General features: G+C 40.4%; 3 protein-coding genes across 6 annotated transcripts; all 3 read left to right on the forward strand.

The window, feature by feature from the left end:
- Positions 1 to 1,689: 1,689 nt before the first annotated feature.
- On the forward strand, positions 1,690 to 3,685 carry LOC133834471 (uncharacterized). Its single transcript, XM_062264090.1, has 5 exons — positions 1,690 to 1,997; positions 2,134 to 2,268; positions 2,384 to 2,494; positions 2,896 to 3,000; positions 3,243 to 3,685. The coding sequence occupies exons 1-5, from the start codon at positions 1,854 to 1,856 to the stop codon at positions 3,405 to 3,407; spliced, it is 660 nt and encodes a 219-aa protein (XP_062120074.1). The 5' UTR covers positions 1,690 to 1,853; the 3' UTR covers positions 3,408 to 3,685.
- Positions 3,686 to 4,221: 536 nt separating this feature from the next.
- Positions 4,222 to 8,153, forward strand: LOC133834472 (uncharacterized). The gene is made up of 9 exons (XM_062264091.1): positions 4,222 to 4,384; positions 4,679 to 4,855; positions 5,002 to 5,272; positions 5,671 to 5,821; positions 6,443 to 6,665; positions 6,794 to 6,885; positions 7,053 to 7,188; positions 7,313 to 7,644; positions 7,868 to 8,153. The coding sequence occupies exons 1-9, from the start codon at positions 4,335 to 4,337 to the stop codon at positions 8,116 to 8,118; spliced, it is 1,683 nt and encodes a 560-aa protein (XP_062120075.1). The 5' UTR covers positions 4,222 to 4,334; the 3' UTR covers positions 8,119 to 8,153.
- A 1,369-nt stretch (positions 8,154 to 9,522) lies between these two features.
- LOC133834473 (uncharacterized) lies at positions 9,523 to 13,247 on the forward strand. Of its 4 annotated transcripts, none has more exons than XM_062264095.1 (4): positions 9,523 to 9,858; positions 10,546 to 10,624; positions 10,736 to 11,671; positions 12,394 to 13,247. In XM_062264095.1, exons 3-4 carry the CDS (start codon positions 10,818 to 10,820, stop codon positions 12,863 to 12,865), a joined length of 1,326 nt encoding a protein of 441 aa, XP_062120079.1. In that variant the 5' UTR covers positions 9,523 to 9,858; positions 10,546 to 10,624; positions 10,736 to 10,817; the 3' UTR covers positions 12,866 to 13,247. The 4 variants fall into 4 exon arrangements, with proteins under 4 accessions (XP_062120079.1, XP_062120078.1, XP_062120077.1 ...); XM_062264094.1 differs by having other exon boundaries at positions 9,524 to 9,858; positions 10,789 to 11,671; XM_062264093.1 differs by having other exon boundaries at positions 9,524 to 9,858; positions 10,801 to 11,671.
- The last annotated feature ends 8,985 nt before the right edge of the window (positions 13,248 to 22,232 follow it).

The raw sequence follows: 22,232 nt of genomic DNA on the forward strand, positions 1-22,232 counted from the left end.
TAAGTAACCAGGTACCATAGCAATTGGTTATTTTTTTTAGATTTGATTTTTTTTTTCAAACCTCGCTGTAACCAGTTACGATTATGATTAGTTTAGATTTTTTGTTTGAATCTTATATTTTTTCCAAGACTGGCTAAGTAATCGTTTACCATTGCAACTGTCTCTGTTTTTTTTTTCAGGCCTAGTTGTAACCAGTTACCTTCAAGATCAATTTAGTTTATTTTTTTTCATATCAGTTTATTTTTTCTTTTTCCAAATCTGTTTAAGTAACCAGGTACCATGACGTCTGATTCATTTTATTCATATCTGATTTTTTTTAGACCTATGAGTAACCAGTTATGATAACGATTACTTTAGATTTTTTTGTTTAGATTTGATTTTGTTTTTACACTTTACTAAGTAACCAAGTACCATAGCAATTGGTTTTTTTTTTTAGATTTGATTTTTTTTTTTCAAACCTCGCTGTAACCAGTTACCATATCTTCCTACTAAGCTTTGAGCCTCTCAGCCATTTTTTCTTCTCCTCATTCTTCAGTAGTTTAATTGATCCCCCATCCTCTTCACAAAACCTCCATTAAAATTCCTTTCTTTTTACTCAGTTCAATATATACATATATTTTTTCCACAAATAGATTTAATCTAATCTTAACTAGATGTTACTAACAACCAAAACCAGTAGCTGAAGATGTCTCTAGTACTCAGTGAAGTTCTTCTTTCTGGGTATATGATAAGCTCGAGCCCCAGATCTAGCCTTGCCCTTCGCCAACCTCCCCAGATTTTTGCATCGCGAGCATCACGATACCATGACCATGCCTGAGTGATGGAGATCGACATCTGCCTTGGAGCTTGCTGCAATATTGACGATGCAAGAAGAAGAAAAAGAAGAAGAAGAAGAGGAGGAAAAGGCGTACAAGAAAGAAACGTGGAAAATGAATCACAAATTGATTTTCATTTTAGGCTTTAAGTTGAATTAAAACGTGATTGAGATAAAAATGTGATAGAGAGTATATGTACTCAAGTACCTGCATGCATACTGGGAATTGATTTTCTTACAAAAAAAATTAAAAAATAAAATAAAATAATAATACGTAAAATGACTGAAAAGCCCTTACAAAAATTCACATAAATGCATAATAAAAAACTACTGAATTAAAATTTTCTTACAAAAATGTTTACCAAAATAATAATAATAATAATAAAAAAGACAGAAATTCCCTCACAAAAATGCCCATATAGAATAAATAAACTTATACAAAAAAATATGGGATACAAAACAAATATTTTGATAAATATGGGAAAACAAAACCCATAAAAAAAGAAAACAACAAAAAAAGCCATAAAAAATGCACACACAAAAAAAGCCATATATATCAAATTTTATTAAATTTTCCCATATTTCATGTAAATTCCTCTATATTAATTTTTAATAAGAATTGGATGGCCCAATTAAATTTTGGGGGCAAATATAATGTTTTTTTTTTATATATACATGGAAATTATATATAATTTTCTAAAATTTAAAATGGTAGATTTGAGAGATAAATAAACTTGCTCTGTAGATTTAGGACAAAGGTTACAGTAATTATTTTTCATGAAAATAAAATTATATTCAAATTTACCGAAAATACAAAAAATTTCCTCAGTGGGGGTATTTGGGTAATTTAAACTCAAAATCTTCGTTCACAGTCTCTTTCGCTCCCCAATAGGCTCCACTACTGTAATTTCTGCTCGCAAAACCCTAAACCCCTTTTCTTCTTCCTCCTTTATTTCCTGAAACTCCTTTGCTTCCATAGCCAGGACATTCTTCTTCTCCTCCTCCCTCTGATCCATTATTATACTCTTAATAGGTTTGAATGGCTTATATACAAAATGGTAGAAACGCTCTCCGCCAGATTATCAAGGAGGCCAACCTCCATAGCTCTGACCGCATGATGAACCCTCTTCTCTATCTTTCTCAAGGAGTTCGACACAGAAAGTTGGAAGTTATACTAACCACAGTGAGTAACTGGATGTAAGATATAGTTTAGTGTGTAGCTATGTCTGTTTTTTCTAATTCAAATCTCCATTTTGGTTGAACTTCATTCTAGTTGATTATTTTTTTTGGAGAGTTTTTGATGGGGTTTTGATTATCAGAACATTGAAAAGCTTGGTAAATCTGGTGAGACAGTGAAGGTTGCTCCTGGGCATTTTCGCAATCACCTCATGCCCAAGTTGCTTGCTGTTCCTAATATTGAAAAATATGCTTATCTTATCAGGGAGCAGCACAAGGTTCTTGCTTATTCTCTATTTTGATCAGAAATTCATTCGTTTTCTCTTTTCTTTAGTGTGTGATTTTTTATTTGCCCTTGATTTTATTTGTTTAATTTTATGCTGTATGATATAGATTTTCCCGCCTGAAGAAGAGAAAGAGGAGGTGAAAGTGGTTAAAGTGTCTAAAGAAGATAAGATGAAAGAGTATGAAAGGGCAGCGAAACGTCTTGATAATGCTCGATTGGTTAGTATCCCTTGGTCCCATATCCCATTTGTTGTTATAATTTGATTATGTGTTCTTCTCTTACAAGTTATAGCCTTAGTTGTTTTCATTGCCATACCCACAAGTATAACTCTGTTCAAATATGATCTTTGTACAGTGAAGTATGAGATAAACAAAGATTGCAAAACTAAAGGAAACATATAATTGTTTGGAATTTAAAAGTGTTGCCATCATTTTAAAATTTTGCTAATGGATCGGATCAGATCATAGTGCTGTTTTTAGTAAAATTAATTGCTATGTATACTGTATTTAAGTCTCTTTTAGGAATCTGGTCTAATAACTGTTATAATGATAAGAGAGATTATAAACTGTGGCTTTACATTCTGATCATGGGTAAATCTAATCTTTATATCTGCTTGTAGGTGCTGCGGAGATTAATCAATGTTGAGAAGTTTCGGACTCGCTCGACAAAAGATGAGCCTATAGAATTGCGTACACCGGTCACCGCGGATGAGATTGTGGCTGAGGTATGGTTTTGCTCTTGATATCTACCTACTTATTAGTCATAACATACCACTTCACCACCCTGTCTGTTACTCTGTTACATTTTGGCAAATTAACACCCTTATCACAGAGAATTGACTCAAGTGTGATTTTGAAGCTTATCCCCGCTGTGTTTGGTGTGTATGGATATGGATTTTCAATGATAATACCGTTCATTCAATTTTTTGTAGAACATATTGAAAGATGTGTTTTTGTGTTGGTTTAGGTGGCAAGGCAACTTTGTGTGCAGATATCTCCTGAAAACTTGCAGCTACCATCATCTTTGTCAACCGTGGGAGAGTATGAAGTGCCACTGCGCTTGCCAAAGTCAATTCCTTTGCCTGCTGGCAAGATTAACTGGACGCTTAATGTTAAAGTCAGGACCAAATAGGCAGTGTTTGCAGGTTGACGATGTCTACTTTGTGCTGGATGGCAGCTTTGGCTTTTATATTTTTTCGAATTTATTGTTGCAAGAAAGTGAGATTCAAGCAATCCCTTTTGGGTTATGATTTTCTCATCGAATTGGATATTCTGTTTTGGTCTTTTCTGATTTTGGTAAATCTGCCAATCTTTCTTTCTCAAGGCATTTGTAGAAGAAATTGCAATATTGTTCGATCTGGCTCTTAGTGACAAATGTAAATTTAATAAAGATTATTTGCCATTATACAATATACTAGTAAAGGGGTATTTTGTGACTAGTGAATAAGTGGAAGTTAAAACTAGCCAAAAGCTTCTTTTGTGGAGTTCCTTGGCTTTTTAGCTTAAGATACAAAATTAAACATGGATATTTACAAAGCATTGGTCTCAGAAAAGAAAGGCATATTTCGAGCAGAAAAAAAAATTATAATAATTTGTATTAGGTTGGATACTCATAATCATCAACTATAAAATCAAAGCTTCTTTTCTTTAGTAAAATTCGTTGATAAATGATGTGAATTATTTTCAGAAATGTAGTATTGAATAGTGATGTTTTTTAAAATATTGAGTCTACCTGAAATAAATTTGGTGCTTAATTTTGGTGTACATATGGTTACTCAACATTTTATTATGAATTTTTTTTTCATTTTACAATATTTTATGACTGGATGTTGGAAAAATAAAATCATATTATGAATGGGCTGAAACTTGGTTTTGGGATACTTGGGTCATAATTTCTACTGTATTATAAGCCCACCCGTCAAACCCCACGACTCGCCAGTTGACTCAACAGTGAAAGCGTTTTCTGATTATCTCTTGCTCAGCCCTCTTGGTCTTGCGTTGCTACTGAACTAATCTTCCATGAAAAACCAACCGCCTTAACTACTCTCCGCTTCCTGCAATGGCGGCAGCTTCCCGTGTTCTACCTCCTCTCTCTTTCCACTGCTTCAGGTGTGTTCTCTCTCTCCTTCTTCTTCTTCATACTTTCCTTTATGTCTGGTTTTCTGAATAGTTTCTCTGATAAAGTTTTTTGCCTTCTGGCCGTGTATAATTCACTGTTATCTTTTTTTACAACCACCCTTAATTTTATATGTTGTTAATGAAGAAGAAGAATGAAGAAATACAATACTTGAGAATTGAGATAGAAAAGAAGTTTTTACTTTTTTGGTCTTTTGAGAATTTTGATTATTTGTATAAGACCCCTTTTATTGGTTCTTTCTTTAATGTTGTTACTGAACCATTTAGGAGGAACAAAGTTCGTCAACACTTGGAGTCACTCCTTATGCTGAAAGACACGAATTCCTTCTTTGTTTCTGTCCAAAAGCATAGCTTTGATTTGAAGCTCTCTTACATGAAGCCTCTCCGAGCTTTTGCTTCAGTGGGTCCTTTAGAAACGGATTCAGCTCCAAACAACAGTCAAAGGTGGGAATAAATCTGGTGATTTTTAACTATATATTTTTTTACGTTTATTGAGCTTGGTAGATGGCATTTAGACGTGTGTGATTCTATTGAGTAGTAACTATGTGTGATTCTATTGAGTAGTAACTACTGCATATTTTTATCAATAGGTCGAATACTTCTTCTCACAGGGGTAATCCTGCGGATGGAGAATTGGGTTTTGAGAGAGAGTTACAGGAGTTTTTTGATGAAGTCAAGATGATGATTACAATGGGAAACAAAAATGATGCCGCGGACCTGCTTCGAGCTAACTATGAAGCCGTAAAGGAAAGGATGAATGCAGGTGCCAGGGGCATGGAAGAAGCTGCTTTGATTGACATCATAGCTCTGGGATATATGGCCTTGGGAGACTTGAAATTCGTTGGCACCCTTTTGCGTATGGTAAGTTATTTCCTTTTTTGTTGCATCCGGTGTTCATAACCTAGTAGGCATATAATGTGTGGATATATCTTATTGTGAGTTGAAAGTCACTACCCTGTTTATGGAATTAACATATACACCTTCATGAAGATATAGTATTCAGGAAAGAATTTCCCCTGAATGTGTTGTCCATGTGGAATTGTAGTACTTATGAAATGACATGACTATTTTTTAGTCATTGGAAATCCCTATTATTCTCTCTGACCATTGGATTCAGAAAATGTTTTTATGTACATATTTATATTCCCTAGATTTTTGTTTCTATAGGAAGTCATGTAATGAAACTCTAAGGGCACATGTTTATGCTCTTTTCTCGATAAAATTCTTGTTAATACTGGTCAAGTGTGTTGGAAGGTCAGTTGATTGAGGTGGTGGACAGTCTAAAGGAAGAGGAACAGCTTCTGGATCCTGTACTTGTGCATATGGGAAGTATGTACTCAACTTTGGGGAAGTTTGAGAAATCAGTATCCATATATCAAAGGGCCATTGATATTATGGAGAAAAAATATGGTATCTTATTTCTCTCTCTACTTTTTTATGTTTTTTATTTCCTTTTGGTAGCGGTTGTGTGGTTGCCTTAGATTTAGATTTGCTGTACATATTTGGTTGTTTAATGTGGGAATCTAAATCATAAACTCTGGCTGTTTCTTGTATGCTGTTTGTTTTGTCAGATTCCAAAATTATTACTAATATCTCATCCGTGTTCTGCTCATTAAGCCAGCAAAGTGGAGATTATGCTTATAAAATTCTATATTGGGTGCAATTACCCTCAGTTCTGCTATTTGTGTTAAGTATATATCATTAGACTTATGCTGGAAAAATGTGTATTGAATTAGAAGAGGAAGATACAATTATACTTCAAGTGGTATTGCATTATTTGTTTTGTATTACGTAATCTGAAACTAAAAGGAGTAAAAATGTGATAGACCATCATCAGACCTTCCTTTTGCTCTTGTTAATGAATTCCACTTTCTTTTTCATGGGGATCTGTAGTTTTTTTCTTTAACCATTCTAGTTAAAGGAGTCATTGAATAACATGTTTCTGGTGCTGCTCGTAAATTATTGTGTTTTCTACCACTGCTATGTTGTAATGTCAATAATTACTTAGTCTTTTTCTGTTTTTTTCTTCAGGCACAAATAGTGTTTTTCTTGTGACACCATTTCTTGGCATGGCAAAAGCTCTTGCTTCTATAGGAAAAGCTACAAAAGCAATAGAATTCTACCATCGCTCAATTACCGTTTTGGAATCAAACAGAGGCCTTCAAAGTGAGGACCTAGTTATACCTTTATTTGGTCTTGGCAATCTGTTACTCCAAGAAGGGAAAGCTAAAGATGCAGAAACTCCTTTTTTAAGGTGAAGCTTTTCTTCTTCCTTCATTGATGGGGTACATTGCCTTCTTTCTATTTGATTGGAGTTCATGACTTCCAGTTTCACTTTTTTATCATATTTTAAAAATGACTTATATTTATTTTCTATCACAGAATCTTGGATATATATACAAAGTTGCATGGAGAATATGATGGAAGAGTTGGAATGGCTATGTGTTCACTGGCTCATGCTAAGTGTGCTATGGGTAATATACAAAATCTCTGTCTCTCTTAAGTTTATAAGCCACACATGGAGCCTTCCATCATTAGTCTTGGGACACTGAGTTAGGATATATGTTTCCTATAAGCTCTTGTCTTAAAAAGCTTCAAACCTTAACTTCAAGTGTGTTTACACACGTTAATTCTTTTATAGGAAAAGCTGATGAAGCAATTCACTTGTATAGAAATGCACTTCAGCTCGTCAAGGATTCAAATTATTTAGCAATGGATGACAGTACAGTGGAGAAGATCAGGATAGATTTGGCTGAATTACTTCATGTTGTTGGAAGGTAGTGCTAGCTTCAAAATTAAAGTTAAAATTATATTTCAGGGAAGAATATATTGCTTCTTCTCTTCTCTCTCTCTGTCTCAATTTTTTTTCCCTGTTCACATTGTAGTTCTGATTGTTTGCAGAGGAAAAGAAGGCCGAGAACTTCTAGAAGAATGCTTGGTAATCACTGAGAAGAACAAAGGGAAAGAACACCCAAGCTCAGTAACACACTTGATCAATCTTGCTACTTCCCATTTACGCTCGAAGAATTTCGTGGAGGCTGAGCGTTTGCTCCGGACTAGTCTACAAATCATGTCTAAAACAGTCGGTTCTGATGACCAATCCATTACATTCCCAATGCTGCATCTCGCAGTGGCTCTCTACCATTTGCAACGAGATGAAGAAGCCGAACAGCTCGCATTGGAGGCTTTAGACATCCGTGAAAAAGCATTTGGAAAAGACTCTCTACCAGTTGGTAAGTTATGTTCATCTTCATGTTCATTTAACTTCTGTATTGACCATTTAGAAAGGTTCCACATTTACCCAAGTGGGGTATTAGACACTAGGCACTAAAGATCAGATTTTGTTCTGATGTGTTTGAGTAAATAGCATAATACTCTTCCCAATTTTAAGTTCCTCTATTATTTTTGTTCACTATGTATGGTTTCTTACTATGACATGTCTTGTGTGTATGGCAGCTGAGGCTCTAGACTGTTTGGTTTCAATCCAAAATAGGTTGATAAAGGATGATGGAGTGTTATTGGAGAAGCTGAAGAGAGTGCTGAGAATCCAAGAGAAAGAGTTGGGTTTTGAGAGTGAGGAGGTTTTGGAAACTTTGAAAAAGATTGTGTATTATTTGGACAAACTAGGAAGGAAAGATGAGAAGTTATCTCTACAAAAAAGATTGTCAATGCTTAGAAAGAAATTCAAGCAAAGAATTCCATATTAATATATATCCAATCAAAGCTTTTCATTTTCTTCTTCTTCTTCTTAGTTCCATTTTTGGATAACAAGGATTATGAGTCGGTGTTTTCTTCTTCTTGAAGTCTTCTGCCATCATTGTTGTTTCAAACCATGACAACCATATATGTAAATCCCAAGATTTGTCTCAGGGCAAGAGCATCTTTAAACTTGAAAGTCAAAAGGAAACAAAAATTAGTGTTCGGTGCCATTAATGTTTTTTGATTAAAAAAAAAGTAAGTTATTTCGTTGATATTTGTTACCTTATATTTTTTAAATCGTATATTCAAATTAAATTAATAAAATTTTACTAATTTAATCAACTACTCTTAATTATATAAATTTTAAATTAAAATTTAATTATATATAACTGTTGACAGTTTAGTTATATTAATAAAATTTTATTTATTAAATTTGAGTCTAAAGTATATTTTTAAAATACAAATTATTATATTAGCATTATTGAAAAAAAATGTGCTAAAATAATACAAAATATCAAATAAGTAAATTAAAAAAAAAAAAGAAGTCACTTTGTTTTGACTGCAAGTGAAAATAAATGGAATTGATATGGCAGAGAAGTTTATTCAACATTTGGAGTTAGCAAACAGACACCATTATCCAAACCACCTCTTGCTTTTAACATTGAGTAGCAGAAACTGTTTGAAGTAAATAGTTATAAATAATAATATTATTACTTTTTTTTTATAATAAATAATTTTATTGATAAAAAATCATAATAGTGATACATGTAGTGGAAGGAAGAAACTTTCTTCTGTTTGTCAAACGAAAATTATGTACAATCAATACATAAACAGTAGTAAATTAAACAAAAAAAATCAACATAAATTAGAGAAAATTTTGAATTAGATATCCAATATATATAATTAAAATTTGCTATCTAAAAATGTGTTTTAATTGGTGTTTAATCAATTAGATTTTGACAATTACTTAACTATATTTGATTAGAGATGATATTTTATTAAAAAGTCAATTTGCTTAATATTTATATATATATATATATATATTAAAAACCATTGAAAAGTTGAAAATTATCCAAATTATTAGGGGTACTTGGTCCATATACAACAACACATTAATAATATGCATGTAAAATGTATATAGTGGTGTGTAAAAATTTATTGTATAATTTATGTGGACATATCACTACTCATGTAAAAGAAATATAAAGCATATTTGCTTTTTTTTTTGGGCTTATCCATCAAAATTTTAGTTTTGATAAAACGACATGTAGTATTTGCATTAAGAGTGGTAGTTGGAAAATGATTGAAGATATTTTTCAGTTTCTGTTCCCTTCCTTATAGGAGGATTATAATGGTCCATCTAGTAAAACTCATTCCCAAGCCTTCTCTTTTCATTGATGGTCCCTAGCTTTTCTATTCTAATATTACAAGTAACTCGATAAAACGTACCAAAAAAGCAAAATAAATAATTAAATAAAATTGGCCATGAAAACTTTGTAGTACAATTTTAAGTTCAAGCCTTTATATTTTCTCTGACAAGTTTATCTGAATGAATGAATTTAGTAAAGAAATGTTATAATATTCAACAGATGTCAGTAGTAGCGTGATGTTATGCAGTGGTGTAAGAGCCAAGAAAGAAGAAAATGGAGTTTGCCCCAGACGAAAAGGAGAAACTTTGATCTCAGTTTCTCCATCTTTGGAATTTGAAAGCCATACACTAAAAATCCAGAACACCCATATCACCAAAGGTCAAATTTTATTCTTTTTCTTCTTATGTTTATTCCAAATATATCACGTATGTACAATGGTTTTTCTTTCGTTTTGGAATCCTATTTTTGATTACATATCTTTATGGACTGTGCTTTCTTGTTTAATTGATGAACTCTTTGTTTGTTTTGAGATGGTTTCATGCCATTGATCTTAACTGACTGGATGATTTATTATAGACAAAGCTGGCTGTTTTCTGTTTTTGGGAAATTAGTTGAAGTGGGTTTTGTTTATTTTCTTTATAAAGTCTCAATTTAGGATCAAATTCTCTCTGTGTTTTGGAAACCTTCACTTTCAGAACCGTATTGGGTATGTAAATTTGACCCTATTTCTCCCTATACAGTGGTGTGTATTATTTATATTTTATTGAGTTGAGGGTTTGACTCTGGATCAGCAAATGTTTTCTCATGGGCATGTAGGATTTGGTGTTAATTGGGCTTTTAGATTATTGGTTATCAATTATAATTGTGGGTCATTGAGAAATCTGCTTCATGATTTTCTTTGGATTGTTCTGTTGTTCTCTTGTACTTTATAACAACAAGACAAACACTTCTTTAGAGAAAGCTGTTTGTGATGTTAAGAATGTGGTACTAATTAAGGACCCATATGAGTTGATTTCTGCAATTTTGGTTTTTTATTGCCTTACTTTTACTTGATTCTGGAATCAGGTCATTCTTCTTCCTCTTTTGGATGATAATAGTCGCAGGCTCCCCAGATGCTTATCCCAAAATTCTGACGTTATTATAGGTATGTTAATAAGATTCTTCACGGTTGTTTTAAATTGCTTATTTTTATAGATTTGATTCTTTACCAAAAAAGGTATGGGTTGAGATACTGGTCTGAGTCTGTTCAAAATAGGGTAAGGATTCGTACCTTATTTCTTCTGTGCATCAAGATAACTGTAACTGCAGAATTTATCACAGGCCTGTTGAAGTAATTAATGGCAGCAGCAGAAGCAAGAACTACATGGCAGCGTACTGCTAGTCGTTGCTACTTCCATGACGGTGTGAGGGAAAAGTATTCTTCCTGCCCGTCGTCATCATGTTCCTCGAAGTCAGAGTTCGATTACTCACCTGATAATGCAGCAAAAGATCATCTGCACCCTTTTGCAAATTATGATGTGCTAACTGGTAGAAGAAGGTGGTGGTTGAATCAGGAACCCAACTTTGTTTATCACAAGAATTTTATTAGTGAGGAGGGAATTTCCTTGGAGGCTCAGCTTGAAATTTTGAGTAATGATGTTTGTGAAGAGAGTCAAACCAAGAAAGGATTTATTGCTAAGACTAGTTGTTCTATGGAGCAGCTGAGGAAGGTATCTGTCACTTGTAATGAAAATGGTCAGGATACAAGAATCCATGAACTCAAGGCTGTTAGTCCCCGAAAAACTGCTGCAGGAAAGGATGTGAGAGATTTATGGTACTTGGATGAACATTATTTAAATTTGGATTCTTTAAACTGCTTGGTTTCTCAAGATCCCAAGAAACTGTCTTCTGATTATGAATCTCACTGGGTTGGGGCTGACAAGACTGAGCCATGGTGGCGCAGTGCTTGTAAAGATGATTTGGCTTCCTTGGTTGCTCAGAAGTCACTTGAGCACATCGAGAATTGTGATCTTCCACGCCCCCGTGCTAAGAATTATAGGAAGCAACAGCAACCATCTGCTTGCTCACAGAATTTTGACCATGATGATGTTCTTTCTTCACCTTTAGATCAGATGTCCGAGTCAAGGTTCTCCAATATGGACTATTCTTCAGGAAGCCCAAATTCAGGCTGTTCACCTCATGAAACTTTCAGGTAATGCTGTAAATTGGTACTTGTTACTGCTTTTTATTTTTTCTTCACTTAGTGACCATGATCATCATTGTATTGCTCCTTCCATCTTAGTTATCTTCACGTTTATAATGTTTTGTTGCCCTTGTCCGGTTCCTATAAACCTATCGCTAAAATGCCCCTAGAGAGGGATGGGTTTAATCGAAGCGGAAAATGTTTTTTTTTTTCATGAGATGGGAAATGAAAAATAACCCCACTTGAGGTTTGTCAATTAAGTGATTGTCTGATAATGAATAAGGAAGATACATCTTTGTAAAAAGAATGTATTGAACTCATAATTCATTAGAGATATTTTTTGAATGTCAACTAAGTATCAATTATCATAACAACATTGCCCCCATTTGTTCCATCATCTCACACCAGTCATTCTTTGATAAATAATCACTGAATCAAACTCAATAGAATTTAATTGGTCCTTTTTCTTTCGTTAGGACAGAGAACTGAACCGAGAACTTTCTTTATCATTAATCCAATCACTGTTTCGGACCCAAGATTGCCTTTCGTGCATGAAGATTTCATAGAAATTACAGTTAGTTGGTCATGTTTATTAGCTTCCTTATGACACATGTGAATTGTGGTGATGCTCATTACTAAATTGAATGGTCTTGTGTTGAACATTTGTTTTTACACCCCCCCCTACGAAGCTCAATTTCTTTTACAAATTGTCCTTGTACATATGATCTTAGCACTACCAACATCAACAGGCATGATGCTCAAGATAGTACCGACAATGACCAAAGCAAAGCTCAGCTACTAAAAGCACTATGCCTCTCTCAGAAACGAGCAAGGGAAGCTGAGAAGGCTGCAAAGCAAGCTTATAGCGAGAAGGAACACATCATCACGCTACTTTTCAGACAGGCGTCCCAACTGTTTGCTTACAAGCAATGGCTTCAACTGCTGCAGATAGAGAACATCTGCCTCCAGCTTAAGAGCAAAAACCAACCAATTGGCAATCTCTTCCCATCTGTTAAGGCACCCTGCAAAGGTAGTAGTAGGCAAGCACAGAAGGGTCATCAGCACAGGGCTGGAAAGAAAAGGCAAGGCAAACCACAGCATGAGATCAACAAGTCTGTTGTTGCATTTGCATTGGGGTTAGGCCTTGCCAGTGCCGGTTTGCTCCTTGGATGGACAATGGGGTGGTTGTTTCCGGCCATTTAGATCCGTCATTGTTGTTTGGTGCTGTCCTCTACAGCCATAATTCTTTCTCAATGGACATGGCCGCGTTGGCTGCAAAGCATGTGTTGGATTACAGTGTTCACATCTTGTTTAAGTAAGGGTTTAGTTAACTATATATCTGTTGATTATGTAGATATAAGAACAGATTTTTTGTATAAAAAGAAAATATGAAACCGATGTGAATTATATGTTTGTAAATAGTAAACGATTATTTTCTTTACTTGGGATCATTTGAAACTGGTCAATATGTATAGGAGATTGCTTGCTCAGTCTTTTTTAGCAGATTAATCTTGAAGAGGATGTTATAACATACTCTGATATCCAATGGTGAAGCTCAAACACTTATAAAGTCTGAAGTTTGAGATCTTCTCGCCTACTTAGTTAATACTGACAAGCAATTCTTTTCTTTTGGAAGAATTTTGGGTTTGTGAAGGTCCACCCAATTTGGCACAAATTATTCTAAGTAGCATGCATTAATTGTGACAAAAACTTATGTCTGCAATGTTTTTTTAATGCATATTCTGACAATTTGATTTTTTTGGCTAAATCGATGCAAATGCTATGCTTTTTTGATGCTTTTGTCATGCAATCATAAAAATTTGATTTTTTTTGGCCAAAACGATGCAAATGCGATGCTTGTTTGTGCTCTGCACTGAAATTTGACGAAAATTTTGGTGATGCACAAATGTCAGTTTTAGTTAAATTTTTTTTAATCTTAGTATTTTTTTTAGTTCTATACGTTTAGAAGATTTAAAACTTTAATTTTTTTATGTAGAATACAAAAATTAATTATGGGTACTTTAATGGATGCTTCAATAGTTGTGAGATTCTTTTCATCTTTGTTTTCGAATGGCCATGAATAGAGAGAAATATAGATGATTTGAGAGAGAAAAATGAGCTTCTGGTCGTGGGTAGGTGGTGGTGCTGGTGGTTGTGGGTAGGGGTTGCTTTGGCAGAGAGAGAGAGAGAGGGGAGTTTAATGAAAGAACCATTATTGTCAAAACTTTACAAAATGACATATATTTGTGGGCAAATTCTTTAGTCCCTCTCAGGATTTAGTCCCACAAGTGGGACCCATTAAATTTTAAGTGTCATGATGTGAGCTAGTTTGGTGTATTTATTTTTTATAGTATTTTACCTATAGAATTGGTTATATAAATCGATTGTGAATAGTTTTATTGATGTGGCTGGTTTAGGTAAAGGCAATGGGGTAATTTTACGTCAAAAAAAATGTACAGTTAAGGAGAATATGGTCATCTTGGTATTGATTTGTAACTTATTTACGATATTGGTAAATTATCCTTTTGCCATGGGTAAGTAATTTTGAAATAAGTGGTAAGTAATAATGTTATAGCAGAAAGTAAAAAAAACTGAACTAATCAGTTTAGTTTAGTTTTTTTTTTGTGTGTGTGTGTGAATTGTGTTAGTAAAAACTTAAAATATGTTTTAATGGTTGGATGAATGAATTAGCACTAATTAGGTACCTTAGTGTTGTATAGTTAATTTTGTATGAATTTTGGCCATTATATGGTATTAGGTACCTAAGAGTTTCACTTTCCATAAGTATTTTTTTAATGAATTTTTTGTTACAAAATTAGAGTAGATTGTAAGTGTTTACCGAGTTTTTCGGAAACTATAATAATAAAAGATAAGAGAGATAAAGAGAAAGGGTTTAGAAGTTGTAAGCAAGATTTTTACGTGGTTGGGGCGTTAATGAGCCTTAGTCTACGAGGCAGTTGTATTAGAGCTTAGAGAATCTATAACAATGGAGTTTTCTCTTAGTTTTAGCAGAGTAACTGTATACACGCTACCGAAGGTCCCTTCTCCAGTGCTCTGTTACATGTATTTATAGGTTCACAGGTGCACTGGGCGTGGGCCGGGCTGACCCGAGCCCAATAAAGGTATAAATACTGCTGGCTTCTCTACTGGAAGCCCAATACAGAAGAACTAAAACATAAAAGAAAAACATTAACTTGAGCCCATTGGGCCAGCCCAAACCGTATCTATCATCCGAAAAATTGGAGCTTTTGTTCTGGGCATCTCGAGTTACGAGGCAGATTCAGTGGACAAGATCGGTCAGAGCAGTGGCGGCACAGTTCTGAACCAGCGGCGTACAATCCCCAGGTGGCCTTTTCCGCAGGTGAAACGTGGGGACAATTCCCACGCTTCATGGGGTGCAGTCAGGGTCACGGATGCTTTATCCTGCTTACCTTGGGGACCCGACCCGGGTTTGTTTACCTATGTCCCTCTCCGTTTACCGCAAGCCCGGATCATCCACCAGGAGTCCGGATCGTTTACCAGGCTTCGGGACCATTCGTATCGATCCCAACTGTTACCCCCAGCCAGTTGTACCGTCTCCCGGATGACCGACTCGGACAATACTCCCCGGACGCCTTACGGGCCTCACCCAGAAATGGGCTGTCGATATCTATCATACTCCTTGCCACGGGCCTAGACTGGGCCCAACCTCAATTGGCCAACTAGTGGGTCTGGATCGCGGTCCCGAGCCCACGACAAGAAATGGGGATAACATTTACCCCCCAAGCCTCCATCTAGGCCTGTGCGGTGGAGGCTTGCCCTGGTCCTGGATACTCCCAGCTATCTCCCCAGTTCTTTCTTAGAATTGTTGGTCCGTGGCAAGGGGCCTCACGTGTCAGGCGACTGCGGAGCCCGGACCGTTTACCAAGGTCCGGGTTCGTTTACCGATGTCCCGGTTCGCGACGAGGGGTACACGTGTCGCCTAGCAACCGCTGCACCGATGGCACTTGACCCTGAAAGGTCACCAACCACCTCAAGGGTCGCTAGGCCTAGGCTATTGCGTCAGCTCGAATTTCGAAGCGTCCCATCTGCATGGGGGATTTCCATTAATGCATCTGCGCTGAGGTGGACCGTAGGATGGGGTGACTTTGAAGTGCCTCCTTTTCTGGGACGTTGGATCGAAATGGAGCAGATCCAGCACTCGATTGGATTCATTAATGCCTCTGCACGATCCTGGACCGTCCGATGGGGGATCGATCCTATCCGCTGGATCAGAGATCAACATTTGGATCTTTATAAATACCCCTCAGGCATTCATTTGAAACCTTTACACTCTCGAGCCAAGTCTAAGAACCCGAAGGATTTGTTTATGTCCGAGCTTGCCGACGAAATCCTCCACCGTCTGCTCATTCTGCACCGTCGCCTTTTTCCAACAGTTCCGGCATCTGCACCCTTGCCCGAGCTAACGTCGTTAGCCTGTCCTCTCGACGAGTTGCTGAACCATCTTCGTTAGTTCAAGACTGAGATTCTGCGGTCCTTATCACCGGACAACCACCATTTTTCACGACCAGCAACTCATAGTAAGTTCCTCTGTCCTTTGCCTATATAGATATACAAACGTAGGTTTCATGTCATTTTGCTTATCTGCTTAGGCTGCAAGAACTTGGATGTGCTTAGAATTAGTGCTAGGGAGATTGCCTGGTCCGGGCCACTCTGGGCCCTTCCGGGTCTAGAAGCTTCCCAGAAAGAGGGTGATGGACCGATTTAGGAATAGCCTACATTTCGTTCCCAATCAGGGTCTTGTGGTTCCCTGGTGAACCCGGGCCTGATCCGGAGGGGACTCCAAGTAGTTCGTAGGAGACCCCCCGTACCTTAACCAATTTTCTTGGGTTTTGGTATTGACTGCTTGGTTTGTTTTTGCTTTGCTCCCAGTTCACAAGCCATAACATCGGGCGTCACCCTTCACTCAAAGGAGGAAGTTAACAAGGCCCTGTCCTTCTTCCCTGGTCCAGGACCCCTAAAGGCAACATATGGGAGATGGATGCGGTACCGAACTTGTTCAGGAACTACCGGATGTTGTACACCCTGGAGAAGCGCTTGGGCATAGAGTCAACTCCCGAACTCTTCCATAACCGCTTGGCCAGGAAAGAGGAGCGGGCCCATACCTCCGTGAACGGGTTTGGGGCCTGGAGCGTAGGCCACATCAGTGCGGGAGCTACACTCCCGCTTCATGATTATTTCGTGCGGTTCCTAACATTCGTGGGGATCGTGCCTTTCTAGCTTTTTCCCCAAGCTTACCGATTGCTTGCGGGATGGCGCATCTTCTGCGCTGCGAAGGAGATCACAGAGCCGACCCCCGCAGAGATCTTGTACTTCTACAAGATGGAGCCGCAGGTCAACGCCAAGGACAAGACCCTGGACGGCTTCTACAAGCTCAAACCGCAGGGCAACTACCCTGCTTCTACTAGTGCTTGGAAGCATCCCCCGGACGTCCGACACTACTGGTTCATGACGTCCGGGTTTCTCGTAGAGAAGAACCCCACACTGATGTTGGACTTCCAGCGAGTGGGTAAGTGGTTTCCTGATCCTTTACATTGTCTGTCTTCTTTTTCTTTTATTCTCACTGTATCACCTCGGAAGAAAATCTACTCCGAGCTAACCGCGGAGGATCTGGATGTAGGGGGTTACGTCAACACCGACAACCTCCGATTGATCGGACTGCTTGCGGCCCACCAAACGATCAACGCCCTGAGCCTCCGGGGAATACAGTGTGAGAAAGATCCCGCTTTGAGGGAGCAGCTGGCCCTAGAGCACATCAGGGACGTAGAGTTCGCGACACTTGCGGACGCGACCAAGCAGAAGGGGGACTTAGCTCGGTCGAAGGAGGCGGCCACCTCCGAGGAGTTGGAAGCCCTCTTCGATGAGGCACTGCCGAACACGGGGGCTCTTGGGGCTAGCGTATCAGGGCTAGGTAACTCACCTATGATTTTGACTTATGCTCCCCAAGTTGGGGACTTAGCTAGGGCTAGGCTAGCACATCGAGACCCCACATTCGGGGTTGACGGGGAAACGAGACCTTCGTCTCCCATTCCCGTAGGCTCGGAAATTCTCATGTACCTGTCCGGGTTCCTCCAATACAGGAATTTTCTACACCCGGACGACATGGGGGACCGAGTCTACTCTTTCACGTTAGATGAATTGAGTCATGTTCGGGGCTTAGATAAGTGTTCGTCCCGGGTCACTCTTAGTCTTGACTTCTCTGTTTGCTTGTTAATTGTACTGACTCCTTTTTATTTGTGTTTGTTTCAGAAGATTCTGACATGTCCGACCCCGTGGACGAGATGAGGCAGCTCTTCGAGATCCGGGCTGCCAAGGCCGCGACAAGGAAAGCTGCGAAGAAAACATCCGAGGCGCCAAGCCCGGAGCTCCACCATAGCAAGGAGACGCTAGGGGCGGATCCTCGACCCGGCCAGGTTGCACTTGCCGTAGTTTCGATTACGGCGTGGACCCGGCCACCGTCCCCAACCTTCCCGTTCACCCCCCGGTGATCGATCTGGAGCTGGAACCAGCGGTAAGCCAGAGTTCCGGGAAAAGGGCCGTGGAGACAGAAACCTGGAACAAGAGGGCCCGGACGAGGCGGGCTGGTTCAGCTGGAGAGTCTTTTGGGGAAAGCCGCCTTGCTGCAAAGGACCTTCCGGCAACACTAGCCCTTCCCGTCCATCCGACCTTACCTGAGGAGGGGGAAGCCGTCTTGCGGGACAAGCGGTCAAAACTTATTTCTCGGACCTGGGAGAGTGGCCGGGAAGGGACGAGGTCTACGAGGCCCTGACGGTTCGTCGTCAGGTTGAATTCGCTAATCTCCCGGCGGCTTTCAGTGCCCCTCAGCTGATCGTGGATCGGCCAGTTGCCGAGACGGGTTTTCGCCCCAAGCTGGGGCAGGACATGGCCCCATTTGCGGTGGACCTGCTAGATCAGGTGGGGAACACCATGTCCAATCTCTAGCTGAAGCGATATGCCACCATCGCCAACTTGGACATGCTGTTCATTTCCCAAGCTCTCTGCCACTAAGCCACCGCTGTAAGTTCACTTTGCATCGTCTCTCTCCGTTTCCCTGTTTAGTAAGGACTTCACTCTTTGCTTTGTTCGAGGGTGCTTTATTATCCCACCGAAATGTTGACCTGGTGGCCGAGGCGGCCATGAAGATGGAGTCGCTCCAGCTGGAGCTGGAGGCGGCCGTGAACCAAAGAGAAGCTGCCAAGGAGGCCTTGGCCAGGGAGACAGTCCAGGCAAAGGAGTCCCTAGAAAAAGCGGTTGCTCAGGCCGAAGTGGACCGCGTGGAGTTCAATCGGGTCACTTTCCCGCTTGAAGAGGCCATGTCTTGGAAAGAAGCCGAGGTCGATGAGAAGATAGCCCTTCTGGAGGCGGAGCTTCTCCGAGTAAGGGCCGCACAGGAGGCAGTCACGACTCAGTCCATCCAGGACTGGGAGAGGGTCGAAGGCTTGGAGGCCCGGATCCATGAGCTGGACGGCTCGCTTCGCAAGGAGGTTACGGCGCATGAGGAGACCCGTTGCACAAAAGAGCAGGCGGATGAACTGCTGCGCGTCACCTTCGAGGAGGCCATCTACATGGCCTGGCGCAAGGACAAGAACATGAACCTCCTGCTTTTTCCTGATCCTGATTCAAAGAGAGTCGAATTTGAGGCCAAGGAGAATGCTGACGCGGAGCTCCTGGATGACGAAGAGGCAGACGGAGATGTCCCGGGGGAACCAGGACCTGGCGAAGCCTCGACCCGGATCTTCACATCGTCTTTTTCCTTTTATTTTGTAATATTTTTATGGATGCGTACGCGTCCAAAATAGTTTTTGGTGTTTTATCCAATTTATTTTTTTTCTTTTTTTTTTTTGGTTGCTCTCTTTTTTACCACCATGCATGAATGATCTGAGTGTTTGGTCCCGGTTCCAATGGCCTGGGAGTGTTTGGTCTCGGTTCCAACGGCCTGGACTAGACTATTCCTGACTCTAACTTATCAATTCACTTTAATCCTGTTATCTAGGACCCAATGACCCGGGCCATTAGGGAGTTGATAGTCATTACTGAATCTACTCGTTCAGTCCTCAACTTCGAAAATTTGACGGCCTGGGCCATCGGAGTTATTCGATTAGCTTATTTTGAAACCTAGGCTAGGTTCCCACAGCCTGGGCCACACACACCTGAGACCCGCACTCTAAAAGTCGCGAGCTATGTTCTTGCCCTGGGACATACCAGATATTTCTATCTTCTGGACAGCGTTTGTCCGAGGCGGGACGAGCTTGAGGTAGTCTTTATTTATTATACCCCCGGACAGTGTTCGTCCGGGGCGGGACCAGCCTGAGGCTTGGTCCTTTTCATTATACCCCCGGACATTGTTCGTCTGGGGCGGGACTAGCCTGAGGCTTGGTCCTTTTTATTATACCCCCGGACATCGTTTGTTCGGGGCGAGACCAGCCCGAGGCTTGGTCCAACGGGGTTTGTACCCCCCAGACCTTGCCAGTCTGGGTCGGGACTAGGCTTGAGCCTTGTGCCCCGCCTGGTATATGTTCATATCGGGGACACCTCCCAAGTGAGAGGAGACTGGTCTGGGGTCACTTGAGTAGAATTTTCATTGTCTGATAACATTTCTTTATGACGTTTTGTACCCGCCATTTTTATTATTTAAGGAATCTCCCTGAGGCGTACATTATTTACAATGAACATATAAAAATGGAACATGTTCTCCTAACTACTGATAGTATTTACGGAGATGTTCCGCGTTCCAGGCTCTTGGGACTTCCGTGCCATCGAGCCGCTCTAAACGGTATGTCCGGGGCACACTTTGTGTTGGACTTCGTACGGGCCTTCCCAATTTGGGCCCAGAACCCCTACTCCCGGATCTTGGGTAGCGGGGAAGAATTTTCTCAGGACCAGATCGCCAGTTTCGAACCTTCAGCTTTTTACTTTAGAGTTGAAATGCCTGGCGATCTTGCCTTGGTACATCTTCAGCTGCACTTGTGATTCTTCCTGAATCTCCTCGATGAGATCTAAGGACTCCTAGAGTAAGGCGTGGTTCTGGGCGGGATCGTACATGTCTCTTCGGTGAGATGGGACAGTCGTCTCGACAGGGATGACGGCTTCGCATCCGTAGACTATGGAGTAAGGAGTGTGCCCAGTAGATGTCCTTTTGGTGGTCTGGTAAGCCCACAACACGCGGGGCAACTCTTCGGGCCACTTCCTTTTGCAGGCTTGGAATTTTTTCCTTAACGTCCCTTTCAAGATTTTGTTGACGGCCTCTGCCTGCCCGTTTTCTTGGGGCCTGGCGACCGCGGAGAAGCTTTTGACGATACCATGTCCTTCACAGAAATCTGTGAAGTGGATGCTGTCGAACTGCTTCCCGTTATTAGATATAATCTTGTAGGGGAGCCCGTATCGATACACAATATTGTTGATGACGAAATCCAGGGCCTTCTTCGAGGTGATTGTATTCATGGGCTCCACCTTAACCCACTTGGTATAGTAGTCAACGGCCACGATGGCGTATTTCACCCCTCCCTACCCAGTCGGGAGCGATCCTACTAGATTGATTCCCCACACCGCGAAAGGCCAGGGGCTGGTCATCAGGGTTATTTCTGTTGGAGGGGCTCGCGGGACCTTCGCGTATCTTTGGTACTGCTCACACTTGGGGACGAGTCAATACAGTATTTCTTCATGGTTGGCCAGAAATATCCTTGGCGCAGGATTTTTTTGGATAGACTGAGTTCGGCTGTATGGTCTCCGCAGAAGCCTTCGTACACTTTATGCATGATTGCGCTCAGTTCGGTCCTGGACACACACCTGAGGTATGGCATGGACAATCTCCTGCGGTAGAGTTTTCCGTCCATCATGACATATTTGTGGACCTAGTACTGAAGCTTCCTGGTTGTGGCCCTGTCTGCTGGCACCCCACCGGTTGTTAGATAGTGGACAAGGGGTCCCATCTAGGACGTGGAGTGGTCAATGGCCTTGATCGCGGAGACTCGAATGCTTGGCATGGGGAGATGGTTAATGGGGACCAGTCCGGACAGCTCTGCTTCGGCATCGGTGGCTAATTTTGCTAGTGTGTCTGTGAACACATTTTGCTCTCTGGGGATCTGGCGGATGGAGTGCCTCTTAAACGCTTGCAGCATTTCTCTCTTCTGAGTGACATAAGCCGCCATTCTCTCCCCTTTGGTTTGATATTCTCCTGAGACTTGCCTGACAACCAGCTGGGAATCGCTGTAGATCTCCAGGTTTGTGGCCCCTACTTCCCGGGCTAGGCGCAACCCGGCTAGCATGGCTTCGTGCTCGACCTCGTTGTTCGATGCCTTGAAATGGAAACGCAGGGCGTTTTGCAACTGGTGTCCTTGCAGCGACACTAGGATGATTCCGACCCCTCCTCCATTCTCATTCGAGGCCCCGTCCACAAACATCTTCCATACGGGTGCCGAGGGGTCCGTGGGATCGTCCCCCTGGGTGATCCCGGAACATTCCACGATGAAGTCGGCTAGGGCTTGCCCCTTGAATGAGACTCTAGGAACGTAGGCTATATCGAACTGACTTA

The sequence above is a fragment of the Humulus lupulus genome, chromosome 5, assembly GCF_963169125.1.
Source record: "Humulus lupulus chromosome 5, drHumLupu1.1, whole genome shotgun sequence".
Taxonomy (NCBI): domain Eukaryota; kingdom Viridiplantae; phylum Streptophyta; class Magnoliopsida; order Rosales; family Cannabaceae; genus Humulus; species Humulus lupulus.